Here is a 25,897-nt window from a genome sequence, read left to right on the forward strand (position 1 = left end):
CTCCTTGCCTAAGGAGGTTGTGGAGGCTAGGACTATATCAGGGTTTAAAAGAGAACTGGATAAATTCATGGAGGTTAAGTCCATTAATGACTATTAGCCAGGATGGGTAAGGAATGGTGTCCCTAGCCTCTGTTTGTCAGAGGGTGGAGATGGATGGCAGAAGAGAGATCACTTGATCCTTACCTGTTAGGTTCACTCCCTCTGAGGCACCTGGCATTGGCCACCGTCGATAGACAGGGTACTGGGCTGGATGGACCTTTGGTCTGCCCCAGTGTGGCCATTCTTATGTTCTTATGTGGCAGAGCTGGATGCTGAATCTGAGTCCCAGGTTAGCATTGTAACAACCAGGACTCATGTCTGTGCACCTTTCATAGAATCATAGAAATTATAGAAATGTAGGGCTGAAAATGACCTCAAGAGGTCATCTAGTTCAGTGTTTCTGAACCTTTTTGATATCAGGGACCAGATTGTTGCCTTCCTAAACTGTGTCATGGAAATCTCAGGGACTGGCGCTCGTCCACGGACCGGTCATTGAGAAACGTTGTTCAAGTCCACCCCCATACTGAGGCAGGATTAAGGTCACCCCTGACAAGTGTTTGTCTAACCTGTTCTTTAAAACATCCAGTGAGGGGGATTTCAAAACCCCCTTCTCTGATTTAGACTAAATTAGCCCAATTATTTCAACATTTCCTCATAGGTCCTGTTTACTAAGCCTCACATTTTTGTTACTGTCCTCTGGCCTCTCTCCAATTTGTCCATTTTTTCATGAGCATAAACAAAAAAGTAATGGCACTTTTACATGATCTGATTTGTTTTTGTGTGTGTGACACTAAGCACCCCTGTATTCATACCCTATGCACTTTCATAATAATCTTTGAACAAAATATGCCTTTTAAGGTATCATTTGAAAATTAACTCACTGATCATTAATATTCTTTCATGATGTATATGTGTGGTGGGTTTTAAGATTTATGGATATATGGTAGAATTATGACTAAAGTGTGTTTAAACACGCATGTCAGGGGAGTTGATAAACAGGTCTGCCTTAGACAATGGAAAGGATATTTGATTCTCCAACCAGCCCAATCTTCAGGCAAAGACAATGAAGGTCCCTTTACAAATTAGATAAACAAAGCTATTAAGCTTATAAATGGGGGAAAAAAGAGCATGGAGCTTCCTTCACCACTAGACTCCATGTCACCTTCCTCACAGCTTGAATAAACTTTAGTTTGAGGGGTTTACTGGTCTATAAAGATAGTGGCTCTGAACCTCAACTGATAAGCAATTGAGTCAATTTATATAATTGTATTGTATTATGAAAGTGTATAGACTGAGGTCTTTTCTGTAAGCTAAGGACACAATGGTGATTAATATAATTGTGAAATGTATGTAATATATATGAGGAAATATAGATACTTAATTATATTATGCTTGAAAATCTGTGGCCAAATGGGCAGAAACAGATATCCTTCCAGATAGGAGAGAAGGCAGCTATCTACCTGTCTCCAGTGAGATTAAGCAGGGTGTGAGGCTGGCAGACCAGGTGCCAGCATAGGTGCTGGAACTAGGCGTGCTGAGAGGTGCTCCCGCACCCCTGGCTTGAAGTGGTTTCCATCATATACAGGGTTTACAGCAGTGGTGGGCAACCTGTGGCCCGTGGGCTTCATGCGGACCGTCAGCATAATCCCCTGGCGGGTTGCCAGACAGTTTGTTTACATTTGCACAGCTGCCCGCAGCTCCCAGTGGCCATGGTTCACCGTTCTCAGCCAATGGGAGCTGCGGAAAGTGGCGCGCACCATTTGTTTTATTTTTTTACGTTATTTTATTTTTACTTTATTTCAGAGTTGTGTTTGAAGGGAAGAGTGTATTTACCCCAGTTAAATTAATAAGCTGTGATGTGTTCTGTGTCATTAGAGGAAAAAAACTAACGTTATTTCTCTGAACTGTCCAGGAGAGGATTGAACATTCTAGAGCACATGGTTTGGGGAAAATTCAGGAATGGAGGTGTGTTGGGGTCACCTTGCTGGTTGTAAACAAGAGTGGTGGAAGCCAGAGTGGGGCTGTGGGACTGTAGACAGGCTGCGGAGCTCAGAGCTGCTGAACCAGGATCGTCTAGCACACAGCCACTTCAGTGTCTGACATGTATGCTTGTAGGCTAGTTGTGAGCATCCCAGGCTGGGAGCTACAGCAGCAAAGCGCCCTAAGGCACCTAGGGTTGCAGGGCAAGTGGTGACAAAACCCCTCACTGGTCTGGATTGCTCCTCAAACCTAGTCACAATCTGGTACATCTGGAGATCTTTATAGGTATGAACATTTTCCCCAAAAGACAGGCTTGAATGAAATAACTATTAGAGAGATCTACAATTTTCCTAATTGTCTTTCTATATTAAACATATTGAAAATTTAATCAAAGTCTTCCACACAACATTTAATAGTTATTCCAGAATGTCTTAATGTTACACAAAATTCAAAGTGTCTTGTTTAAATAACATACAGCTTTTTGTTTTGCTCAGCAAGTGTGATCACTGGGTACACTAGCTGTATGGTTGATAACCACCCAAATTATTGGGGGAGGGGTGTTGGTAATTTTCCATAGCTGTGGTCATTTTTCAAATAACTTCAGTATCTCAGGAGTGATCTATGAGCCTGTAACTCTTTTCCATTTTATTGGGATCCTTTTATTACAGATTCTTTTCTAGCTCCCCATACAGAAACTTCCAAGTTGAATCTACATTCAAGATCATAGAATCATAGAACTGTAGGACTGGAAGGTACCTCGAGAGGTCATCTAGACCAGTCCCCTGTACTTATGGCAGGGCTAAGTATTATCTAGACGATCCCTGACAGGTGTTTGTGGAATCTCCATCATTGGAGATTTTTAAGAGAAGGTTAGACAATCTCCCTAGGCAATTTATTCCAGTACTTAACTACCCTAACTACAGAGCCAATTTCTGTCATTCTATAATAATAAGATCAATTTTTTTAAAGCCTGTTCATTAGAAAGTTTAAAACATCTCTATTTCACCTGCAGAAGTCTCTTTTTAAATGATTCCTTAATTTTATATGGATGCAGTAAGTTATGTGTCCACATTGTGTTCTTAAGTTCATGACCACTGAAGTACAGTTGATGAAGGAGGCAAAATATCTACTGTTTTAGGGTAGCAGGGTTCTATCCTGGCTTGATAAAATCTTGGTAGGAACAGAAAACTAGCAGAATGGAGCAGAAGCAGTGCCCAACAATGGTAAATAAGAGGTACATGGATCTATTCAGTATGATCAAAAAGAATATTTGACATCTCACCTGAAAGTAAAACAGTGAAAAATATTTTGTGTTTATATGGCACATTTCTTTCTGAAAGATCCCAAAGCATTCATACATTGTATAGTATAACGGTTTAGATAATTATAAAGCTGTACAGCACCACTGGAATGCAGCTGCTTCCCAGATGGCAAAGAATAGCCAATCACCACACTGCCCATTACTGAGGCCAAGGGCACTGGGGTAAATCCCTATTTCTTACCTCCAAAAAAGTGCTATGAAATCTTTAATGCCACACAAAGAAGCAGACAGGATGTTGTTCTTAAGAAAAAACAACAAGGAGTGCTTGTGGCACCTTAAAGACTAACGAATTTATTCATGCATAAGCTTCCATGGGCTAAAACCCAAGAAAGATACTCATACACAGAGGAGACTGTGACGTTACACCCCATATTCTTCATAGAAATATGGTTATGATATGACTATGGCCTAACTAAGATATATTTTATGCAAGATGGATCTTGTAAGGTATTGGAAAGGTTATGATTCATTGAATGTGATTATCCCATTTGTATGCATGTGTCATTTCTGTATATAAAGTTAAGAATATTGATTATGTAACAAATACAGCTGTGTGTGTATTTGGGAAACACTCACCAGACAACCGGCCATCACAGCCTTGATGGGTCTTTAGGAAGAAACAATAAGACTGTGAAGATACTAATCTCTCTCCTTCCTGAGAGGGGTCCTGGGACGTTGCTGTGACAAGATCACCTGATATAAAGTGCCATCTTGGACACTGCTGGTCCTTTTCCTTGGTAGGGGGATGGGTATAAAACAAAGGTTTCCTGCCTTTTAATCTGGACTCTCCTCCATTGCCTACCCAAGAAGAAGGGCTGCTGCAATAACCTGAAGGGACAAAGGAATCAACCTGAGGGGAAAGGCAGGGGTGAGTCCAGACTGAGATAGGGGGTCCAGTCTGTAAGAAGAAATAACTGGAACTCTAAGCTACAGAAACTGTGCAACTTGCCTAAGATAACATTTAGGGTGAGAAATTACTTCTTGAAACCAGTCTCTTTAAGATCTTAAGCTTAGTATGCGTGTTTTGTTTTATTTGCTCAGTAATCTGCTTTGTTCTTCTTGATATCCCTTATAATCATTTACAATCTGCCTTTTATAGTTAATACATTTGTTTTGTTTATTATCAAACCCAGTTTGTGCAATTTCTAACTGGGGAGGCGGGCAAGAAGTTGTACTTATCTCTCTTCACATTGAGGGAGAGGGTGAATTTTTATGAGTTTGCACTTTCAAGATCTTTCTATACAGTGCAAGACAATATACCTTTGGGTCTGCACTTCAAGGGAGGTGGGCACCTAAGTGCTGGGGCAAGGCCCTTAAGCTGAGTCTTCCCAGAGCTGATCTCGTGTTTCTGTCTTTCTGCAGCTGGGTATGGCCCTCCCTGTGTGTGTGCTAGAGGAGACCTAAGAGCCTGGCTCAGCAAGACAGGGTAAAGGGGGCCAGGCTGGCAGAACAGGAGGAGCTCAGTGAAACCCCAGAACAACAGGTGGCATCCCAGAATGGGGGTCCAACAGTCACAGTGGCATAGTCAAGCAGGATAGTGTGCACAGCTTATTGCCCTGAAACACTGGCGGTGGTTTTAAGTGTGTTGGCTAGAGAACAGACAAAGTGGTTTGTTATTTTCTGTTTGATTATTTTGGGTAAGGGAAGTAGAGGCAGAAAATCAGCAAGATGAGTGAAAACAGTACAATGAGTCTGGGGACACTGCTGACTGTTTCATCACCTTTGAGAGGCTGTGTATGCCCCATGCAATTCCTGAGGATCAACAGATGACCACTTTGGTTGCAAAGTTGACTGGGAGAGCTCTGGACATATTCAATAAGATGCCAATTGGTGATGCTTCCAATTATGGTAAATTTAAGGAATTGGTTTTAAAACAGTTTCAGATTACACCTGAGATTTATGGAGTAAAATTTAGAAGCCTTAAGAGAGGGGTTGGATTAAGTAATGTGGCTTATGTGAACCAACTGAGAGATCTACTGGACAAGTGGGCAAAGGGAAAAGATATTACAAGCTTTGAAGCAATGTGTGATTTGGTTGCTCAGGAACAGTTACTGAATATGTCTAATGATGATGTAAAACAATGTTTAAGGGATAAAAAGGTAGAGATGGTCGAAGAACTTGCAACTTTTGCAGATAAATTTGAACAATCCCAAGCACCTATTAGGAATAAATCACAGGCAGAGGTGTTTAAGTTTGGTGGGAAGCAAGGTCCCTGTTTTACCCTTGGGAAGAAGGAGGGTGTATGGGAGGCTGGACACTCACTGCCCCAAGTTCACTCCTCCAGTCCTAATCACACTGAGGGAGCTTTTTTTATGAGCTTGTGCTGTGCAAATATTTCTATACAGTGTAATACAATATAACTGAGTCTGCACTTCAAGGGAGGTGGGCACCTGAGTGCTGGGGCAAGTCCCTTAAGCTAAGCCTTCCCAGAGCTGATCTCAGTGTTTGTGTCTTTCTGCAGCTAGGTGTGGCCCTGCCTGTGTGTGTGCTAGAGGAGGCTTAAGAGCCTGGCTCAGCACGAAAGGGTATAGGGAGTCCAGGCTGGCGGAACAGGCAGGCTCAATGGTATCCCAGTACATCAGGTGGCACCTTAAAGGGCAAACTGTCACAGAAACGTAATGGACCAATTTATTTTCCTCAGAACTGGGAATTAGCTCTACCAAAATTTAAATGTTTGATTTCAGGGAGCATAGTACAGTATTCTAAATGTAAACAGCTATTTCCTCCAGCTTGAAGGAAGAGTAGTGGAATATAGATCTGTTTTCAAATAGCCATGCATAGAGAAAAGGTACATCAACAGAAAGGTTTGCTTCCTTTTTCTGACTCTCGGTAACCTTAAGGCTGGTTTAGTCAATACCCCTGTGCAAAGTGGGTGCAAAATTCAATCAAATCCTACTCCTTCACTCATTGATGGTGGAGATAGTGTACATCCAGGGTGCACAAGGATAAAATGTCAATGCAAGGTGAAAGACAGTGGCAAACCAGGGCCAGAGTTTCAATGTTCTGCATGGACCTACTCCTCTTGAAGCCAATGGGAGTAAGTTCAGGCCCCATGTGTCTTTTTCTTTTAGGGCAAAAGTCTACATTACAGCGCTACATCAGTGTAGCTGCACCGATGCAGCTGTAGCTTGTCTGGTGAAGACCCACTATGCCAACAGGAGAGCGCTCTCCCATTGGCATAATTACTCCACCTCAGCAAGAAGCAGAAGCTATTTTGGCTGGAGAGCATCTCCCACCGACATAGTACTGGTGTGGAGAGCGCAAAACTTGCGTCGCTTGGGGGAGAGGGGCTTTTTCATACCCTTGAGTGAAATAAATTAGATCGACTTAAGCAGTAATGTAGACCTGCCCTCAGTCTTTTCTTTTATGTCAAATCGCACTATACAGTACATGCTTATAGCAAAAACTATAAATTAGTTAGTGTCTTCATCCTTTACTTAACTATTTCTTTGTTCCAAATTGTATTTATTTTGCTCCTTCTTTGTTTTTTATAACACAAGTATTCTGCCATTTTAAATTGTCTATAAACTTTTTTATTTTTAATTAAACTAACATGATACTTCATCTGTTTCCTTTTGAATGATGAACCTGCAATAAAGTTAGTTACGAAATTTCCATCTAAATTAAATAGATGATAAAATAAATTTTCCCCCAAAAAACCCTAAGTTTTCTGCCTTCCAACTAGTTCTCCTACACAATCGTTAATCTGTTCTGCCTGGGAGTAGCAAATCATCCAAAATTTATACTGGAAAAGTTTGTAAATTACAATGTCTAATTTAAGCAAATAACAAGAATAGTAGTAATTTGCCACCTCACATTCTGCACCACTACAGTTGAATTGTTAGAAGATTTGGCTTGATGGTAGCATCCACTGTCTTTTCTATACTTGCCAACTGACTTAAACAAAATTGGAAAAACAAGCCAGAACCAATATATTTACAAATATATATTAGAGGAAGCCTTCCCATAGTCCCACTAGGCATGAGATCATATTAGTACATGCAATAATCATGCTTACAACACAGAATATTTTGCCCTTTTTTCTATTACAGTGTCAACATATCACATGAGAAAGTGAATAATATTTCTTCAGACTTCTAATTTTTAAATTTACTAGGATAAAATCCCAGTAGAAAGTCCTATAGCTCTTTCTTTTCCCTTCTCTTCTCCCCAACTTTTTCTGACACAAATGATGGAGCAGAGTATTTCACCACAACTGGAAAGTTTCCTTATTCATGAAGCATTCCATAGATAAGAACGAGTTACATCAGGAGTGAAGGTAAAGAAAAACCCGCACCAATTGTAAAGCAAAACCCCCACCCACTCAATGACTGCTCATATTTTGCATATCCAGTATATACAATAACTTTGCGTGGGTGTGGCACACTCCTCTCTCTGCCTCCAATGCCTCCACTACAGATAACTGCAGGCAGGAGTTGCTAGAGCTAAGCTTGCCATTGGTAATGGAGTGCAATATATAAATATGAGCAGTCTTTGAGTGGGTGGGGGTTTTCTTTTACCGTAGGTGGGGGTTTTCTTTTACCTTCACGCCTGGTGTCACTGATTGTTCCTTGTGGATGTATGTAGTAGAACTACACTGTGTTGACCACTTGGTAATCACTCACGTAATCACAGTGTGTCACTAGGCTGGGTCAGACTCTTGGGTTATATCTACACTGCAATTAGACACCCATGGCTGGCCCATGCTTTAATTACAGTGTAGACTTAAGGCTTGGGCTGGAGTCCGAGCTCTGGGACCATCCCAGGATCCTAAAGTCCAGGCTCCTGAACGTCTACACAGCAATTAAACAGCCCCTTAGCCCAGTGCCAGGAGCTGAAGTCAACAGTCAGCTGGCAAAGGCCAGCGCATGTGTCTAATGGCAGTGCAGACATACCCTTAGACAGGACAAGCCAGCTTTACGAAAATGTTTACTATTTTCCCCCTAGTCCAGCTCACTGAAATGGCCTTTAAGACATGTCCCTGTTTTTCTTCCCCAGAAAGCCAATGCAGGTGCAAAGGCCAGGGATGGAAGGGGGTTGAGAGGTCTGGAAGGGGTGGGGGAAGAGAAGTGGAGAGATGTGTGAGCAGAGGAGGAGAGGTTGGGCGGATGGGACACCAAAGAACTTCACTGGGTGCCCCCAACTTCTCCGGCCAGTCTGTATAACTTACAGCAGGGGGCTGGTCCGGAGGCGGAGGGGCTGTCCCCGCTGGGCGCTTGGGCTGTGTGACCTCGGGCAGGCCCCCCAGCTTGCCCCGGGGGGGGGGGGATGACGCAGGGCCTCCTTGGGCCGCAGCTGGGAGAGGCGCAGGCTGTGCGGGAGCGAGGGGCGCCCCCCCCCCCCCCGACGGGCGAGGCAGCAGAGCCTCCGCGCCCAGCAGCCTCCCCGCCTCCGGCCAGGGGGCGCCTGGGTGCAGGGCTGGCGAGGCGGGAGCGCGGCCAGGTGCGTCTGTCTCCTGCCTCCGCCCCACGCTCCCTCCTCCCGCGCCGGGGAGCCGCAGAGCGCGGCAGCGGCAGGAGCAGGAGGCGCCGAGCTCCCAGCGCAGCCGCTCGCCCCGCGCACCCCGCCGCAGCTCAGCCCGTGCCGCCGCCATGGCGAGGAAAGGCCGGAGGGGCTGCGACTGCCGGCGCTTCCTGAGGAACAACTGGCTGCTGCTCAGCACGCTCTGCGCCGTGGTGCTGGGTGAGTGGGGCCGGGCTGCGGGGCAGCGGCATCCTCCGGGGCTGGGGCTGGGAGGATGCTGCTCCCAGCCGGGCGGGCAGGCAGCAGGGTGATTTCCGCGGCCCAGCAGCAGCAGGGACCCCCGCCCCGCCATCTAGTCCTCCTCTGTCTCCTGGCTAAGGCCTGCTCTTAATCGTGGTCTTCCAAATTTGGGGGGCGGATAAAGAGCCGCTCTGTCGAACAATCCCCCATCCACGCAGCCATCCGCTTCCTCTGCCCCCCCCCCCGCCCCAAATACCTCCCGTTGGGGCTTTCTGGAGCATGTCTCCGTGGAAACAGCAGCAGGAGAACGAGCATCCTAGTTTAGCCAGGCAGCGGCTCGTTTGTGATGATGGTGATGAATGTTACCGTCTCGCAGCGGAGCAATCCGATTACCGTATTTTACGTTTACACGGGTGTGTGTGTGTGCGAGAGAGAAAGAGGGCCAGGGCTGGAATGCCGGTAATGACAGGGATTCATTTCTATAGCGCTGCCTACCGCGGGGCCCTATCCTGCGTTCCTTATGCCCCAAAAAGCTACTAGTAAATCAAGAAAAGGAGTACTTGGGGCACCTTAGAGACTAACAAATTTATTAGAGCATAAGCTTTCGTGAGCTACAGCTCACTTCATCGGATGCATTTGGTGGAAAATGCATCCGATGAAGTGAGCTGTAGCTCACGAAAGCTTATGCTCTAATAAATTTGTTAGTCTCTAAGGTGCCACAAGTACTCCTTTTCTTTTTGCGAATACAGACTAACACGGCTGCTACTCTGAAACCTAGTAAATCAAGGGAGCTGTGGGTACACAAGGAATGGAAGATCAAGGCTCTAAAAATCCTCCCTGAAAGTCTGGCACATTTGTGCTTTAATTCGCCTTCCTGGCGTATATCAGGGATAATGTTCCCTCCCCCACCCCCTTCTCCAAGATGGAGAGTTCTTTCCCTGTAATTATTTACAGGGGCAGACACTTCAGTCTCATGTAGGCAGGATCTCTTTCAGCTTCGACTTGCCTCACTGTAAAATACATAAATAGAAGACCCTCAGTGTTTTTTTTTCCTGCTGGGATTTGCTAAATAATTAATTTGTCATCTCATTTACTTGACAGACTGTATGGTGGATGGTTAGAAGTGTAAATTACTCTTATGTAGCCAATGCACTTCTAATAAAATATTAACACCTATTAATGGCAGAAACTTAAAATAATTAATAATAATTTGAGACAAATTGATGTTGGACGAACAAACATTTTTCTGTTCCTACATATTGGCTTTCTTATTGGTTAAACTGGTTTTCAATGTTAACGACAGAATATAATCATTACACTATAGAAATAAAAGCACAGCTTGAACGTTGCTGTTCTGCTTGTTAAAGTTAAGTTAAATTTTGTGCAAATTAAATAAACCAATTGCTGTTATAGCCACAATTAGATATAGGATTGTTGGGGAGAAGTAGTATTATGGACAGTCCTAATTTGGTAGCATACTTATCTCCCCCATGTCCCACCGCCTTTTCTGTTACTTCATCACAGTCTCCAATATTTATGCCACAAACTTTGAATAAAAATATAATTAATAATATGCCTGTGAATTTTTTTCAGTCTGACATGAAAAATCTGCAACTTCTGTATCAATAGGGGGTTTAAAATATCATGCGACTGTAATGCTCAGTAGTGGTATCAGACTGATAGACCCTACAAAACTGAAGTCATTTGTGTATCCACACTACAGGTGCAACACACTGCAAGGAGCTTCAGCAAACAGACTTGTCAGCATGCCTCAAACCTGACATGAGAGACCTCCTATAGATAAAGGAGGGAGTTCATTCTCAATGGCCATTCAGTGTTAGGCCTGTACGCGGAGGCTGTCAACAAAGATGCAAACAGTGGTGGTGTTTTTTGTATTTGGACATCTGCCTATCCAGGTCACAGGCCACTGAACTTTTGGTAATCTCTGATGCTTAGTTTGTGCCAGTATCCTGGAGTGAAAAATTCTGCTTTTTGTTACCAATCCAGTGTGTCATCTTGTGCCCTGTAAAGTGGTTTCAAATGGATTTCAATATTTTAGGGATGGATAATAATTTTTTTTCCCCTGAGGAAAATGGCACAAATTTCTGCAAATCGGAGAATGTGGCCAGAGTGGCTGAAAGGGTGGTTATTCAAGTTTTGCATGACACATTTAAAGATATTTTTTGCATGAAGTATAATATTTGTCGCTGGCATATTTCCTGCCTGTTTTCTTCTGGTTATTATTTTATTACTTTTTAGATGAAGACAGCATCCTTTTACTTTTTTCCTCCTACATGGATATGTTGCTTCCATTGTTTTGTTACTTACATTTGCCTTTGGACGTTTTTTGTTTTTTTCAGATTAATTACTAAATGATTTGAAGTATGTGTGTGTGTGTTTTGCGGTGGGGGAGGAGATTATTATTATTATTATTTTTTAACTCTCCCCATACTGTTATCTGGAGGTAAAATCAGTTTATGTCCTCATGCATATGTGTGTGTGTATGTGTGTTGTCATCTAAGGGCTAGATTTTCAAAATAGCTGTGCTCAGTTAGGCATCACAATAAGTGGCCAGATTTTAAAAAGAGCTCATTACACTGGATGCTGAGCTCTTTTGAAAATCTGGCCCTCAAGGACTACATACACCACCACTATTTATTATTTTTATTATTATCCATACACAGTTGTTGTTCTCAGATATGTTTTTCATGAACTGGACTAGTTAGGAAATAGCTATAGAAATGCTACCAAACAATATTCAGGTTTCAGAGTAGCAGCCATGTTAGTCTGTATTTGCAAAAAGAAAAGGAGTACTTGTGGCACCTTAGAAACTAACAAATTTATTTGAGCATAAGCTTTTGTGAGCTACAGCTCACTTCATTCAGTGGAAATGCATCCGATGAAGTGAGCTGTAGCTCACGAAAGCTTGTGCTCAAATAAACTTGTTAAACAATATTCATTTTCACATTAGCTTCAACAAACAGAACTGAAATTTATGGCCTGACTGCAACCCCAGGTAAGCAAAATGCCTGCTAACTCCAAAGGGAGTTATACTGTGCAAGATTTGAATGGGGTGCCAAAACATTGACGTCGGAATTATGGGGAAGACTTTCAAATTACAAATAGGGGATGGGACTGCAAGTGCCCTATGTGCCTTTGAAAATCAACAAACTGGAACCTTAGTATGTTTTTTTGATTAGTTACAAAATGACATAATATTAACAGAGTAAATTAGCTTGATATAAAGCTATCTTAATCTTCAGGAACAAAGTTGCCTATTGCAACAAGCTGCATGTTATCTCCTTTATTTCTAATGTTTCTCAGTGGTGGTATAACTTATGTCATAATAAAATGTCATTTCCTTATTACATTCTGAGGAGTGTTTGCAATATACCAGTGGTTCTCAAACTTTTTTTTACTGGTGATCCATTTCACATAGCAAGCCTCTGAGTGCAATCCTCCTAATAAATTAAAAACACGTTTTTATATATTTAACACCATTATAAATGCTGGAGGCAAAGCAGGGTTTGGGGATGGAGGCTGACAGCTTGCAACCCCCCCCACCAAGTAATAACCTCATGGCCCCCTGAGGGGTCCCGACTCCCAGTTTGAGAATCCCTGCAATACCCCAAACTCCATAAGTCTCAGAATTGTAAGCCCTTCTTAATTAAATTAGCATACATGCTGGTTTTATGCATTCTAGAGCACACAATTTAGTTAGAAAATAACTTTTTTCTTTATGAAGATGGTTAGTTTGAAGGAGGAGTATAACATCCCATAAAGAGGAAGAGAATGTAATTCAGAGATCATTCTGATGATAGAAAAACTACTCGGCTTTTATAGAAAACTATATATATGGTAAGGGATGGATATGAAGAATACTTCAAATTACTCAAAAGAATGTTTAAATTATTAAACTATTTGGGAAAGGCTCAGATGCTCAAGCATATATGGTGGTTTGATATAGCTTTTGCCCATCATCACTAAGGAAGATAAGTAAGCTAGAGATCAATATCATACTCATCTCTGGAGATTAAAAACAAAAACAAGAAAGGTTCAAGATTCTGGTGGGATTTTCTTCTGCACACTTGTAATATAATATGGGAAGCATTTAATTATGTGCCTTAGCTATTCATCTTTTCATATGAGTAACATTTTTCATTTTTAAGAACCCATCTCATATACTTTTGAACTTTTTTTTACAATCTGAAAACAGATTTATGATCTGTGGTTTAAGATTTATGCAGAAAGCATTTTGTAAACCTGATGCTGTTTTGTGTGTGGGTACATCCATCTGCATTAATGGAAGAGTAAGAATAAGGATTTTTTTAAAAAAGGATTTCTGTTCAGAACTGTTCATTCTTAGTTTCTAAGAAATATTGTGTGCATTCAGTGAAACAACATGGACAACATGCTGTAATTTTTCATCTATTTCAAGTAGAAGAACTTTTTGGAACAATTTTGGTTGGATTTTTTATGTTTTCGTTTTTATTTGAAAATGACCCTTTGAATTAAAACAACAGACTGAAGTGATTAGTTAGAAAGAATACATTTTCTGGACTGGTTTACAGCTTTACAATCCAGACTGAGCAAAGGGCAAGAGCAGAGAAGGGACTGAACTGTCTCTCTGGGCGTCATGCTTGTGACGTTGAAATTTCCTTTCAACAAAAATTCGTGTGTGCAAAATGCAAATTTTCAAGGAAAGAGCACAAGATTGGCCAAAGTGAATTCATTTATAAATTCAAAAGAAAGTTTACAGAAATTTTTAGTTTGTTTCTGTAGGTGAACCAAAGAGTTAATGCAGGTCAGATATCCTCTCTCCATTTTAGCATTTCACATTTCTTTGCCAGGATAAGCAGTTGTCAATAGTGCAACCTCATGGTTATTTGTGTTGTCTAATTGCAAGGCTACACAAAGATGTAGGTAAGCAAGTTAATCTAGAACACTACAATTTTATTTATAGAGTGATTATGTGTTTGGGCACGTGACATTCATATTTAGTTATTTAACAAACCAAGAAAAGAAAGGCAATCTGTTCTAATTCACTCCTGAACTTCAGAGTGAAAAACAACCCTTCCCTCCACCCCCACCATCTTCTGCAACATACACTAAATAAAGAGAGGCACCAAGCATATTAACTAAAGAGAATGCAGTCATTTTGTTTGGAGGACTTTTAAACAAGCAACTGTCCCACTCACCCCCTCCAAATTGTACATCTGCTTAAGAATCAAAGCAACATTGACAGGTCAAATTTGTCCCAAATGTAGATTTTGTAAAAATAAGATTTTACAGAATTGAAGGCCAATAGCTGAGAACCTATAAGAGAAAATGACCAGACTTTTCATTCTCTAACCCTAGAGAAAATCAAAAGTAAACAAAGAGCATCCATGATGGAAGTTACTGTTAAAAATCCTTTCACTTCTCAAACTGTAACATTATATGGAACATGGCCAAGGAGATTTCAAAAATATGATCACTATATTGACAGTGCTGTCTGTCGACGGGACTGTGGATGGCAAGATTCCCCTTCCATGGTCAATGTGATATCCCAATTACCAAAATGACTGTAACCACTGCATTTGTGAGAGGTGGGGAATAGTGTTTCTGTACTCTGCCATTAACTGCCGTTCTGTTCTCCACACTACATCTGCCTATTCACTTAGACTACTTCCTGAATTCCCAAACAGAACTCAGACTACAGTGGTGGCCACTAAAGAGTTAACATTTTCTTACTGTCACCACATGTGAGGAAAGGTGATGATCAAAAAAGGTCAAAACACATGGCAGGGGTTAAAGAAGAGCTGGGAATGGGGTGTGGTAGGGTTTAGGGAAGTAACAGGAGCTGTCCATGGTGGCTAGGGAGGCACAGCAATGGGAAGGGGGACAAGAGTTGAAGAAGCAGAGGAGGGGAAGGCAACATGATAAGGGGGAATATAATTGATGGGGAGAGAAGGTTGAGTCAGTCACCATGGGAGCAGGGACGAGTCCAGAGAGAAGACAACATGCTTCTCTGCAAAGCACTTGTTAGCCAGAACCATGGAATCCTTTCAGACAGGATAAAACAAAGAAAACTAAATTGAGAATCCCTAGTTCATGTTGCCTGAAAGGCATCTCCATGCTGGAGGCAGGAGAGAAATGAGCTCATTGAAGGCCTGATCCTGCACCATTGAAGCTAATGGGAATTTGGTCATTGATTTCAATGAGCATGGGATCAGTCTTAGCTTGTCCAATCTCTTTATGGGAAGCATTACATCACTAGTGCCACGTTTGTTTTCCCACCTTCATCTCCTGGGAAGCGGGTATGTGCAAGGAGAAGAGACACTGGAGTAAATAAAAACAATCTAATTAATGAATTACAGAGCTATAATTCCTGCTCAGGATTTAAATTATTATACAAACTACAGGAGCCTCATTTCTGTTTTTTACAGTATCACTTAAGTAGTATCAAAGGCCCAAATTCACCATTTCCCACTATTTAGTCTAAAATTAAAATATGATTATTTTATATTTCATAGTACTGACATATGTCTGTCTGATATAGTACAAAAATACATTAAAAGAATAGTAAGGCTACAAAATCAAGCACTCAACAATTAGGAAGTGCCAGAACTAAAGTTGTTTGTGCAACCTTACTTTGGCCTCCTTGTGTGTATGCATTGTGCTACAGTCTTTAATTACACAATAACATATTACTATTTCCTCTGTCTCATTCAGTGCACAGGATGGATGGTAAGTTCTTAATGAGTAGAGAGTCAATATTTTATTGTCTTTTCATTGAATAGTGTCTGACCCCTTGGCTTATTTACTGCACAATATTCAAACCCTGCTCTGAGGGCAGAATTAATAATTTCCTCATGGGTTATTCCATAGCATTCATTGTAGTATCTCAGTGTTTCATAAATATTACTCTATTTTCACACCGCAGTGAGATAAGGGATGATATTATCCCTATTTTACAGATGGACAACTGATGCATAGAGGTTAAAAATATCCAGTAATTGTGGGTGCTCAATTTAAGAACCTTAGGACTCAGTTTTGCAGAGTACTTAGCATTATATAGCACTTTGTATAATCAGAGCATAGCTCCCATTGTCTTCAGTTGCAGAAGTGAGTCCTCAGCTACCTGACATGGAAAATTACAACATTAATAGTTAAAATTTGGCAAAGTTATAAGCAACTGAAAATAGGGCCTTATACTGGGAAGTGTCAGGAACCCTTAATAACAGACAGAGTCAGACAAGGGATAATGCGTGGGATAATGATGATGATGAGACCTCATCTTTCAGGGATAAGATTACTAAATAGACGGTGTGGTTTCACATCACTTATTAAACCTCCATTTTCCATTGGCCAATTTGTCACTCTTTGTAGGCATACATATTTTGTCCTGAGACTCCCTGACACAGTTTAGGAAGGCAGCAAGGCAGTCCCTGGTATCAAAAAGGTTGAGAAATGCTGTATCTGATGAAGGAAGTGTTACAATGAGGAAGTTTACTTTTAGAGTAGCTGTGTAACTTCACCAACTCATTTATGAGTATGACTCTGTGTCTGTCACAAAGGTCATGGATTCCATGACTTTCCATGACCTCTGTGACTTCTGCAGCAGCCAGTGCAGCTGGCACCAGGGCTGCCCAAGCAGATGACGCAGCCCCTGAGCCAGTCGCACCAGCTGCTGCTGGGGCAGTTTGGGTATGGGAGGAGGTTCAGGGCGGGGCTTGGAGTGTAGGGCGGTGCTTACCTGGCAGGGAGCAGCACGTCCCTGCAGCTCCTAGGCAGAGGGGCCAGGGGGCTCTGCATGCTGCCCCTGCCTGGATGCACCACCTCCACAGCTCCCATTGGCTGCGGTTCATTGCAAATGGGAGCTGTGGGGCCGGAGCTCATGGCAGGGGCAGTGTGTGGAGCCCCCCTGGCCTTCCCTCTCCCTTCCACCATCCCACTAGATGCTGCAGGGATATGCTGGCCCTGGTAACCTTCCTCCACCACCAGCCTAAGGTTTTGAGGAGAAACACAGCCTTTCTTCAAAGTAAAGGAGTACTTGTGGCACCTTAGAGACTAACAAATTTATTTGAGCATAAGCTTTCGTGAGCTACAGCTCACTTCATCGGATGAAATGCATCCGATGAAGTGAGCTGTAGCTCACGAAAGCTTATGCTCAAATAAATTTGTTAGTCTCTAAGGTGCCACAAGTACTCCTTTTCTTTTTGCGAATACAGACTAACACGGCTGCTACTCTGAAACCTGTTTCTTCAAAGTAAAAACACTAGTTGGACAATCTTCCATGGGACATGTTCAGTTAAGAAAACACAGTGTGAAAATCTCATTGCCAAGGGCATGAGACTCTGCCTCTGGGTGTAATTATATCTACTAGATTTTCTTACAAATGCCACTAATTAAATAGAGAGACAAGGTGGGTGAGATGTAGTACCTTTTATTGGATCAACTTCTGTTGGCAAGAAAGACAAGCTTTCAAGCTACACAGAGCTCTTTTTCAAAATTTAGTAGGAGTGCTACGTATTTAATCATTGAAGGGCCTGCTGCAGTAAAATATAACCATGGCTTTATGAGTTGAGCAAGCCCAGAAGGCCATAGATGCTGAATTAGTGGCAAGACACCTAGGTAGGAAGAGGAGCAATTGACTATGAAAAAATGGCCTTTTACATTTGGGCCCCAGAGCCCCATCCAGGGAAAGGATCATTCTGCCATGAATGCTTCCTACACCTGGAGTAAACTCACTGCCTGACCTGATGCTGGTGGTGGAGCTACAGGCAAGTTAAAGCTAAGTCATCTGTTCTCTGTATTTAAAAAACATTTTAAAGCTCTACGTGTGTGTTTTTGAATATGGGGAGCATGGGTTTGTCCCAGACACTGCAGTCTTAGTGGACGGGAAAAATCCTTTCTGCTCCATCCCTGCTCAATCTCTCATATTTTATTTTTAAAGGTGGGTGAGACTTTTGTCTGTTGTCAGCATCTGTTTAACAAGATTCTCTCCCACCGACCCCCCTTTCCTCCTCCTTTCCAGCTAACAGGAATTGAACTGTTAGCTTGGAATATCTTCATATATTTGGCCCCTTTAAAGTTGAGTTGTTCTCTGAAAACTGACTGTAAAAATGGCACAGGGAGATCCATGTCTACGTTGCAAATTGGAAAAAAAAAAGTGTGTTCTTAATTTATGTTAAAATAGCAGTGTTGCCATGTCTTCACTGCTTTTAACTCAGGTTAGTAGTTTGAGTTCAACCTCAGGCTCCCCTACAGGCTTTAACTTGAGCTGCTAACCTGAGTTAAAAGCAGAAGACATGGCAACACTGCTATTTTAACCAAGATAAGAACACCTTTTTTTTTTCTTTTTTTCAGTGTAGACATACACCTGGACTTGTACATTGGCACTAGTAGTAAAAATTCTACAGTCCAAAATCTGACCTCCATGACACCTGTACAAAGCACATTGCCTTCACTAGGGTTGCAAAAGAATAAGAATTTGGACTCGCAGTGGGAACTTAATTGCCAGTTCTCTTGATGATGCATAAGAACAGATAGACTGCATCATACTTTCTCTTAACTGTATTAACAGGATTAACAAGAATAAAAAACACTACAAATTTATTTTTACTACTCAAGTGAGCAGAGATGACTGAACGTGTACAGGAAGCAAATGAGTTGAGAAATAAGATAACTTTTTTACAGTTACATTTCAAAGCACAGCAGCACACAACTGGAGAAATGCTGAACACTCTTGGGGAGCCCACTGGTGTAGTTCCTATGAGAGCAACTGCAACATGGGGGAAGAGACAGCAGCAGAACACTTAACATGGCATCCCTCTTTTGATAGACATTTGGTATTTCCCCTCGAAATGGAAGACAGCCTTCATGTCTGCAATCCCAGGAAGCATACTGGACTCCTTTGGGCAGGCAGCTTCAAATATAAATTTGTCCTGGAATCTCTGACACAATTTGTAAAGTCTTTAGGCTTGGCTTGAGAAACTTTTCTGCTTCAGAGAGGAAAACAAAACAAAACACTGTTCTGAAAAAATATTAAGAGCTCAGTGTTTCCTATTTCCATTTCCTTGTTCCGTCATCTCTGGGTTCCCCTTTATCTTGGCTGTGGCTCTTTTCTCCTGAACCATTTCTGTGCACTTGCAAAACATAGCATGAAGCGCATAAAATATGAAAAAGGATGAACCATCTTTGGAAACACATTTGTGAAAACAGAACTGTTCCTATTTTTGTCATTAGGACAAAACAAAGAGATTATGATAAAGCAAGTGAATTACTGTCTGATAGGTTCATGATAATGTTGGTTCTCCATTAAACATCTGATATTCACTTCCATCCTTTAAATCTTCAATTACATCTTTTATTAATTTGGAATTTTTAATGAATGCAAACCAGACATCCTGAGTCAACGATTAGTCTGGAAATTTAATGAGAGGTTTCAGTTTCTTCCTGCTGTGATACTAAGTGTCACACACGCAGTAGTACCTCTTTAAACAGCTGTGATGCTTGTCTCCTTTTCCTTCTCCAAAACTCCATACAATTCAATCCAATTCATTTATACAGAGTAGCACAGAAAGACAGAATCTGTGCTGTGAGTTACAAGACACAGCATCTCTAAAAGAGACTCTGGATTGACTATTAAGACACAAAACAGACTGTGGGTGGCTTTATTTCTAAGTTTCACACTAGTGTTGAGGTTTGACAAGCATCCTTAGACTAGAAATATATCTACCGAACAAAAGCAAAGATAATTGAAGTCTAATCTAAGCATCCTTAGGCTAGAAATATATCTACAGAACAAAAGCAAAGATAATTGAAGTTAAACTCAGTTCCTTTGCTGTCTGACAGCAAGTTCTGAAACTTTTTTTTTCAAAGCAAGATTTGTTCATTCATTTGACAATTAAAACGTTTCCCCGCTTCTCATGTAAATTGGTTTTGAATTAGGGATGTCAAGCAATTAAAAAAATTAATCTTAATTAATTGCACAATTCAAAAAATTAATCATGTGATTAATCACACTGTTAAATAATAACAGAATACTAGGGCTGTCAAGTGATTAAAAAAGTTAATCACAATTAATCACACTGTTAAACAATAAGAATACCATTTATTTAAATATTTTTGGATGTTTTCTACATTTTCCAATATATTGATTTCAATTACAACACAGAATACAAAGTGAACAGTGCTCACTTTATATTTATTTTTGATTACAAATATTTCCATGTAAAAAACAAAAAATAGTATATTTCAATTCACCTAATAAGCACTGTAGTGCAATCTTTTTTATGAAAGTTGAACTTACAAATGTAGAATTATGTACAAAAAAAACCTGCATTCAAAACTAAAACAATGTAAAACTTTAGAGCCACTCGGTCCTACTTCAGCCAATCGCTCAGACAAACAAGTTTGGTTACATTTGCAGGAGATAATGCTACCCGCTTCTTGTTAACAATGTCATCTGAAAGTGAGAACAGGCGTTCGCATGGCACTGTTGTAATTGGTGTCGCAAGACATTTATGTGCCAGATGCGCTAATGATTCATATGTCCCTTTTTGTTTCAACAACCATTCCAGAGGACATGCATCCTTGCTGATGATGGGTTCTGTTCGATAACGATCCAAACAGAGTGGACCGATGCATGTTCATTTTCATCATTTGAATCAGATGCCACCAGCAGAAGGCTGATTTTCTTTTTTGGTGGTTCGGGTCCTGTGGTTTCCGCATTGAAATAGTGCTCTTTTAAGTCTTCTGAAAGCATGCTCCACACCTTGTCCCTCTCAGATTTTGGAAGGCACTTCAGATTCTTAAACCTTGGGTCCAGGGCTGTAGCTATTTTTAGAAATCTCACATTGGTGCCTTTTTTGTGTTTTGTCAAATCTGCAGTGACAGTGTTCATAAATCAAACAACATGTGCTGGGTCATCATCTGAGATTGCTATAACATGAAATATATGTCAGACTACGGGTAAAACAGAACAGGAGACATACAATTCTCCCCCAAGGAGTTCAGTCACAAATTTAATTAATGCATTATTTTTTTAACGAAAATCATCAGCATGGAAGCACGTCCTCCAAAATGGTAGCTGAAGCATGAAGGGGCATACAAATGTTCAGCATATTTGGCATGTAAATACCTTGCAATGCCAGCTACAAAAGTGCCATGCAAATGCCTGTTCTCACTTTCTGGTGATATTGTAAATAAGAAGCAGGCAGCAGTATCTCCCGTAAATGTAAACAAAGCTGTTTGTCTTAGCGATTGGCTGAACAAGAAGTAGGACTGTGTGGACTTGTAGGCTCTACAGTTTCACATTGTTTTGTTTTTGAGTGCAGTTATGTAACAAAAAAAAATCTACATTTGTAAGTTACACTTTCACAATAGGGATTGCACTACAGTACTTGTATGAGGTGAATTGAAAAATACTTTCTTTTGTATATCATTTTTACAGTGCAAATATGTGTGATAAAAACTAATATAAAGTGAGCACTGTACAGTTTGTATTCTGTGTTGTAACGGAAATCAATATATTTGAAAACGTAGAAAACATCCAAAAATATTTAATAAATTTCAGTTGGTATGCTGTTGTTTAACAGTGTGATTAATCGTGATTCATTTTTTAATCACTATTAGTTTTTTGGGTTAATCATGTGAGTTAACTGCAATTAATTGACAGCCCTATTTTGTACAAGAAACTTCAGGCGTAGACCAACATGCACAGTTCAAACTGATAGGGAATTTGGACATATAGATTAAGAACTTTATAAAGATTTTTCAATAGAGGGAGATTTGGAAGGAATGACTCTCTTAGGGGCCTTTCCATGCCATAAAACCCAAAATGGAGTAAAGCCACTGAAATTGATGGATCATTCCTGCCCCACCTGAAAAGCAATAAGACCACCAGTAAAATATTTCCTACCACTGATTTCCCACCGACTGTCTAAAACAACCGCTGTAGGACTCCTTGTGCTATTTTCCCATTCCACAAAAATATAAAGACACCTTCAGCCCATATGCCTCAGTAAACACAGATAATGCACCAGTTGAGGCTAATCACAGATACTGTATTTGCATTGTTAATCTACTGTCAAGGTTCCTTCCCCACTCTGAACTCTAGGGTACAGATGTGGGGACCTGCATGAAAGACCCCCTAAGCTTATTCTTACCAGTTTAGATTAAAAACTTCCCCAAGGTACAAACTTTGCCTTGTCCATGAACCCTATGCTGCCACCACCAAGCGTGTTAAACAAAGAACAGGGAAAGAGCCCCTTTGGAGATGTCTTCCCCCAAAATATACCCCCAAGCCCTATACCCCTTTTCCTGGGGAAGGCTTGATAAAAATCCTCACCAATTTGTACAGGTGACCACAGACCCAAACCCTTGGATCTTAAGAACAATGAAAAATCAATCAGGTTCTTAAAAGAAGAATTTTAATTAAAGAAAAGGTAAAAAAAATCACCTCTGTAAAATCAGGATGGTAAATACCTTACAGGGTAATCAGATTCAAAACATAGAGAATCCCTCTAGGCAAAACCTTAAGTTACAAAAAGACACCAAAACAGTAATATACATTCCATTCAGCACAGCTTATTTTACTAGCCATTGAACAAAAGGAAATCTAACGCATTTCTAGCTAGATTACTAATTTACAGAAGTTCTGAGTCTGTATTCCTGATCTGTTCCCGGCAAAAGCATCACACAGACAGACAGACCCTTTGTTCCCACCCCCCTCCAGCTTTGAAAGTATCTTGTCTCCTCATTGGTCATTTTGGTTAGGTGCCAGTGAGGTTATCTTAGCTGCTAAACCCTTTACAGGAGAAAGGGTTCTGTCTCTGGCCAGGAGGGATTTTATAGCACTGTATACAGAAAGGTGTTTACCCTTCTCTTTATTTTTATGACATCTACTTCTTCCTTTTCCAGAAACACTGTAGCATCTGTAGCATTCTTGCATCTGACCCTTGCAAGCAATACCACATCTGATGAATACATATGTTTCTATGCCTTTAATTGCTTTCTAATGCTGAAGGGCAGAACTATAACACAGATAAAAAATTGGCGGAGTCCAATTCATTTTTTTTTAAAATGTTCCTCATTCCAAGTGTTTCACATTCCGTGCTTACTTGTTGGCTTCTTGAGAGACAGAGTGTAACACATCTTGTCCATTTACAAAGATTACAAATTATTCAACCCTAACACTTTCACAATATATTGCAAAACAAACATTTCTCAGACCTCCACACATTTTAGGAATCGCAAGCAACCTGACCCTGCTTAATCAGAACTCCATTTCTAGGTCATCTCTTTGATTTCTCAACATTGCTGTCTTGATTAATTTCAGAGTAATAGTTTCTCTACACGTCACTATCTTGTGTCTTCAGTTTCTCACTAAACAGCCTTTCCAATCTCAATTATTATAGCCAGAATAAATGTTTAAAAAAAATAGTTCAGGGTCAAATGAAACATTTTGTTTTGATTTTGAGCGTTGTATGTTTTAATTGTTTTTTCATGACATTAAAAGAGATTCTAAATAAGAAGCATTTCCAGCTGAAAAATTAAAACAGCTTATTTAGAACTTGTCAGAAAGAAAATGTTTTTATTTGTGGGAGAGGTGTTTTTTAATTTTTTAAAGAAACACAGACAATTTGGTGAAACCCATATGAATTCACAAAATGTTTTGGTGTTACCAAATCTGCATTTTTTACTGAAAAATGGTTCGGTCAAAGATTTTTGCCCTGCTATACTCAGGAGAGGGCAAGTAGATTTGCTTAAAAAAAAATAGTGGATAAGTAGCAGTTGAAGCCATGTGAGTGGAGGAGATTCTCCAAAGAAAGGCTGTAAAGTGAGATGGGAAGAAGACTAAGAACAGAGACAGATGGTGAGTAACTCAAAGCTGATAAGATCATCTCCTGCAGATTGGAACCTGGAATAAATATTATGTCTTGAGAAGACCCAGGTTTATTATTTGTCAGCTATGTAGTCCTAGTAATCAAGAATAATTAACGACCAAAATAAATTTTAAAAATATCACAGTGAATGACATCAGATTTTTAGAACAACAAAAATAGAGATCTGAAACCAAGAGGTCACTAGAGTTGTTATCTTGACCCATCCAAATTAACTCATTATGGGAAGCGAGGAGATCTGATTGTTGGGAAATAAGCATGTTTTTCAGATTATATTTGAAATTATTTTGTAATAAAAACAAAAGGTTTATTATTTTGTGGTTATAGATATTTTACTTATCTGGCTGTCTGTAGGGCTTCATTTGTTTTGTTCTATTTTCAGATTGTGTTTGATCTATACAAAGAGTGAAAATGTAAGTCATTGACTTCAGTGGAGTTGCATCACGAATGAACTTGGTCCTGGGCAGTGTTCCCATTAATTTTTCCCACCCTTGTGTGGAATTAATTTTGTTATGTGCACCAATATGGAGGTGATAGGTGAGGGTTGGGGTGCAGTGGCTCTGGGGTGGGGCTGGGGATGAAGGGTTTAGGTGTGAGAGCGGGCTCCAGGGCTACGGTGAGGAGAGAGGACTCCCCCCCCAACTTTCTCGCCCCACAGCAACACCTGGGCTGTGAGGGAGAGGCGCCTCTCCCCACTGTGGCAGCTCCGGGGTTGGGGCTGCAGGATAGGCACCCCTCTCCTGGCCCCAGCATATCCAGGCCGGGGCTGGACTCTGGTCAGGGGAGGGGTGCTCCAGCTGCCCCTGGGGCGGGGCTGGGCCGGGCCGGGCCGCCCTGACGGCGTCTGGGGCTGGGCCTGGCCACGCTGCCCAGGGAGCACCTGGGGCTGGGCCGGGTCACTCCAGTAGCACGTAGGTCCACACCACCCTGGCTGCGGCTAGGGCCAGGCTCCAGTCGCACCTGGGTCCATGCTGCCCCAGCCACACCTGGGCCTGGGCCGCTCTGTCCGTACTTGGGTCTGGTCCAGGCTGGGCCACTCCAGGGTCTGTGCCACTCTGAGCCACGCCTGAGTCCAGGCTGCGGCTGGGGCTGGGCCACCCCGCCAGGACTGGGCGTCCCGGCCATGGCAGGTTGGGGGCCTGGCTAGGTTGGGGCTGGGGGAGGGGCGCCCCTCCCCTGGCCAGTCCCCGACCACAGTAGGTCCCCAGGTGGGTTCCCGGAGCACCTGCACAGCGCTAAATATGCTGCTGCATGGCCGCGCCGCTTACAGGGAACTTAGGTCCTGAGGTCAGTTTTGTTCAACATCTTCATTAATGATCTGGAGGATGGGATGGATTACCGTCAGCAAGTTGCGGATGACAGTAAGATGGGGGGAGAGGTAGATATGCTGGAGGGTAGTGATAGGGTCCAGAGTGACCTGGACAAATTGGAGGATTGGGCCAAAAGAAATCTGATGAGGCTCAACAAGGACAAGTGCAGAGTCCTGCACTTAAGAAGGAAGAACCCCATGCATTGCTACAGGTTGGGGACTGATGGGCTAAGCGGCAGTTCTGCAGAAAAGGACCTCGGGGTTACAGTGGACGAGAAGCTGGATATGAGTCAACAGTGTGCTCTTGTTGTCAAGAAAACTAATGGCATATTAGGCTGCATTAGGAGAAGCATTGCCAGCAGATCAAGGGAAGTGATTATTTCCTTCTATTCGGCACTGGTGAAGCCACATCTGGAGTATTGTGTCCAGTTTTGGGCCCCCCACTACAGAAAGGATGTGGACAAATTGGGGAGAGTCCAGCGGAGGGCAACAAAAATGATTCGGGGGCTGGGGCACATGACTTATGAGAAGAAGCTGAGGGAACTGGGCTTATTTAGTCTGCAGAAGAGAAGAGTGAGGGGGGATTTGATAGCAGCCTTTAACTACCTGAAGGGGGGTTCCAAAGAGGATGGAGCTCGGCTGTTCTCATTGGTG

The 25,897-nt window shown here is 41.7% G+C and overlaps 1 protein-coding gene across 1 annotated transcript in view; it reads left to right on the plus strand.

The window, feature by feature from the left end:
- Positions 1–8,727: 8,727 nt before the first annotated feature.
- SLC1A1 (solute carrier family 1 member 1) overlaps positions 8,728–25,897 on the plus strand; it is a 76,241-nt gene continuing 59,071 nt past the window's right edge. Inside the window, exon 1 of the mRNA XM_038402732.2 lies at positions 8,728–9,022. Within this exon, the coding sequence (XP_038258660.1) occupies positions 8,932–9,022 (91 nt within the window). The 5' untranslated portion in view covers positions 8,728–8,931. The remainder of the gene's footprint in view (positions 9,023–25,897) is intronic.

Source organism: Dermochelys coriacea, chromosome 5 (genome assembly GCF_009764565.3).
Source record: "Dermochelys coriacea isolate rDerCor1 chromosome 5, rDerCor1.pri.v4, whole genome shotgun sequence".
Lineage (NCBI taxonomy): Eukaryota > Metazoa > Chordata > Testudines > Dermochelyidae > Dermochelys > Dermochelys coriacea.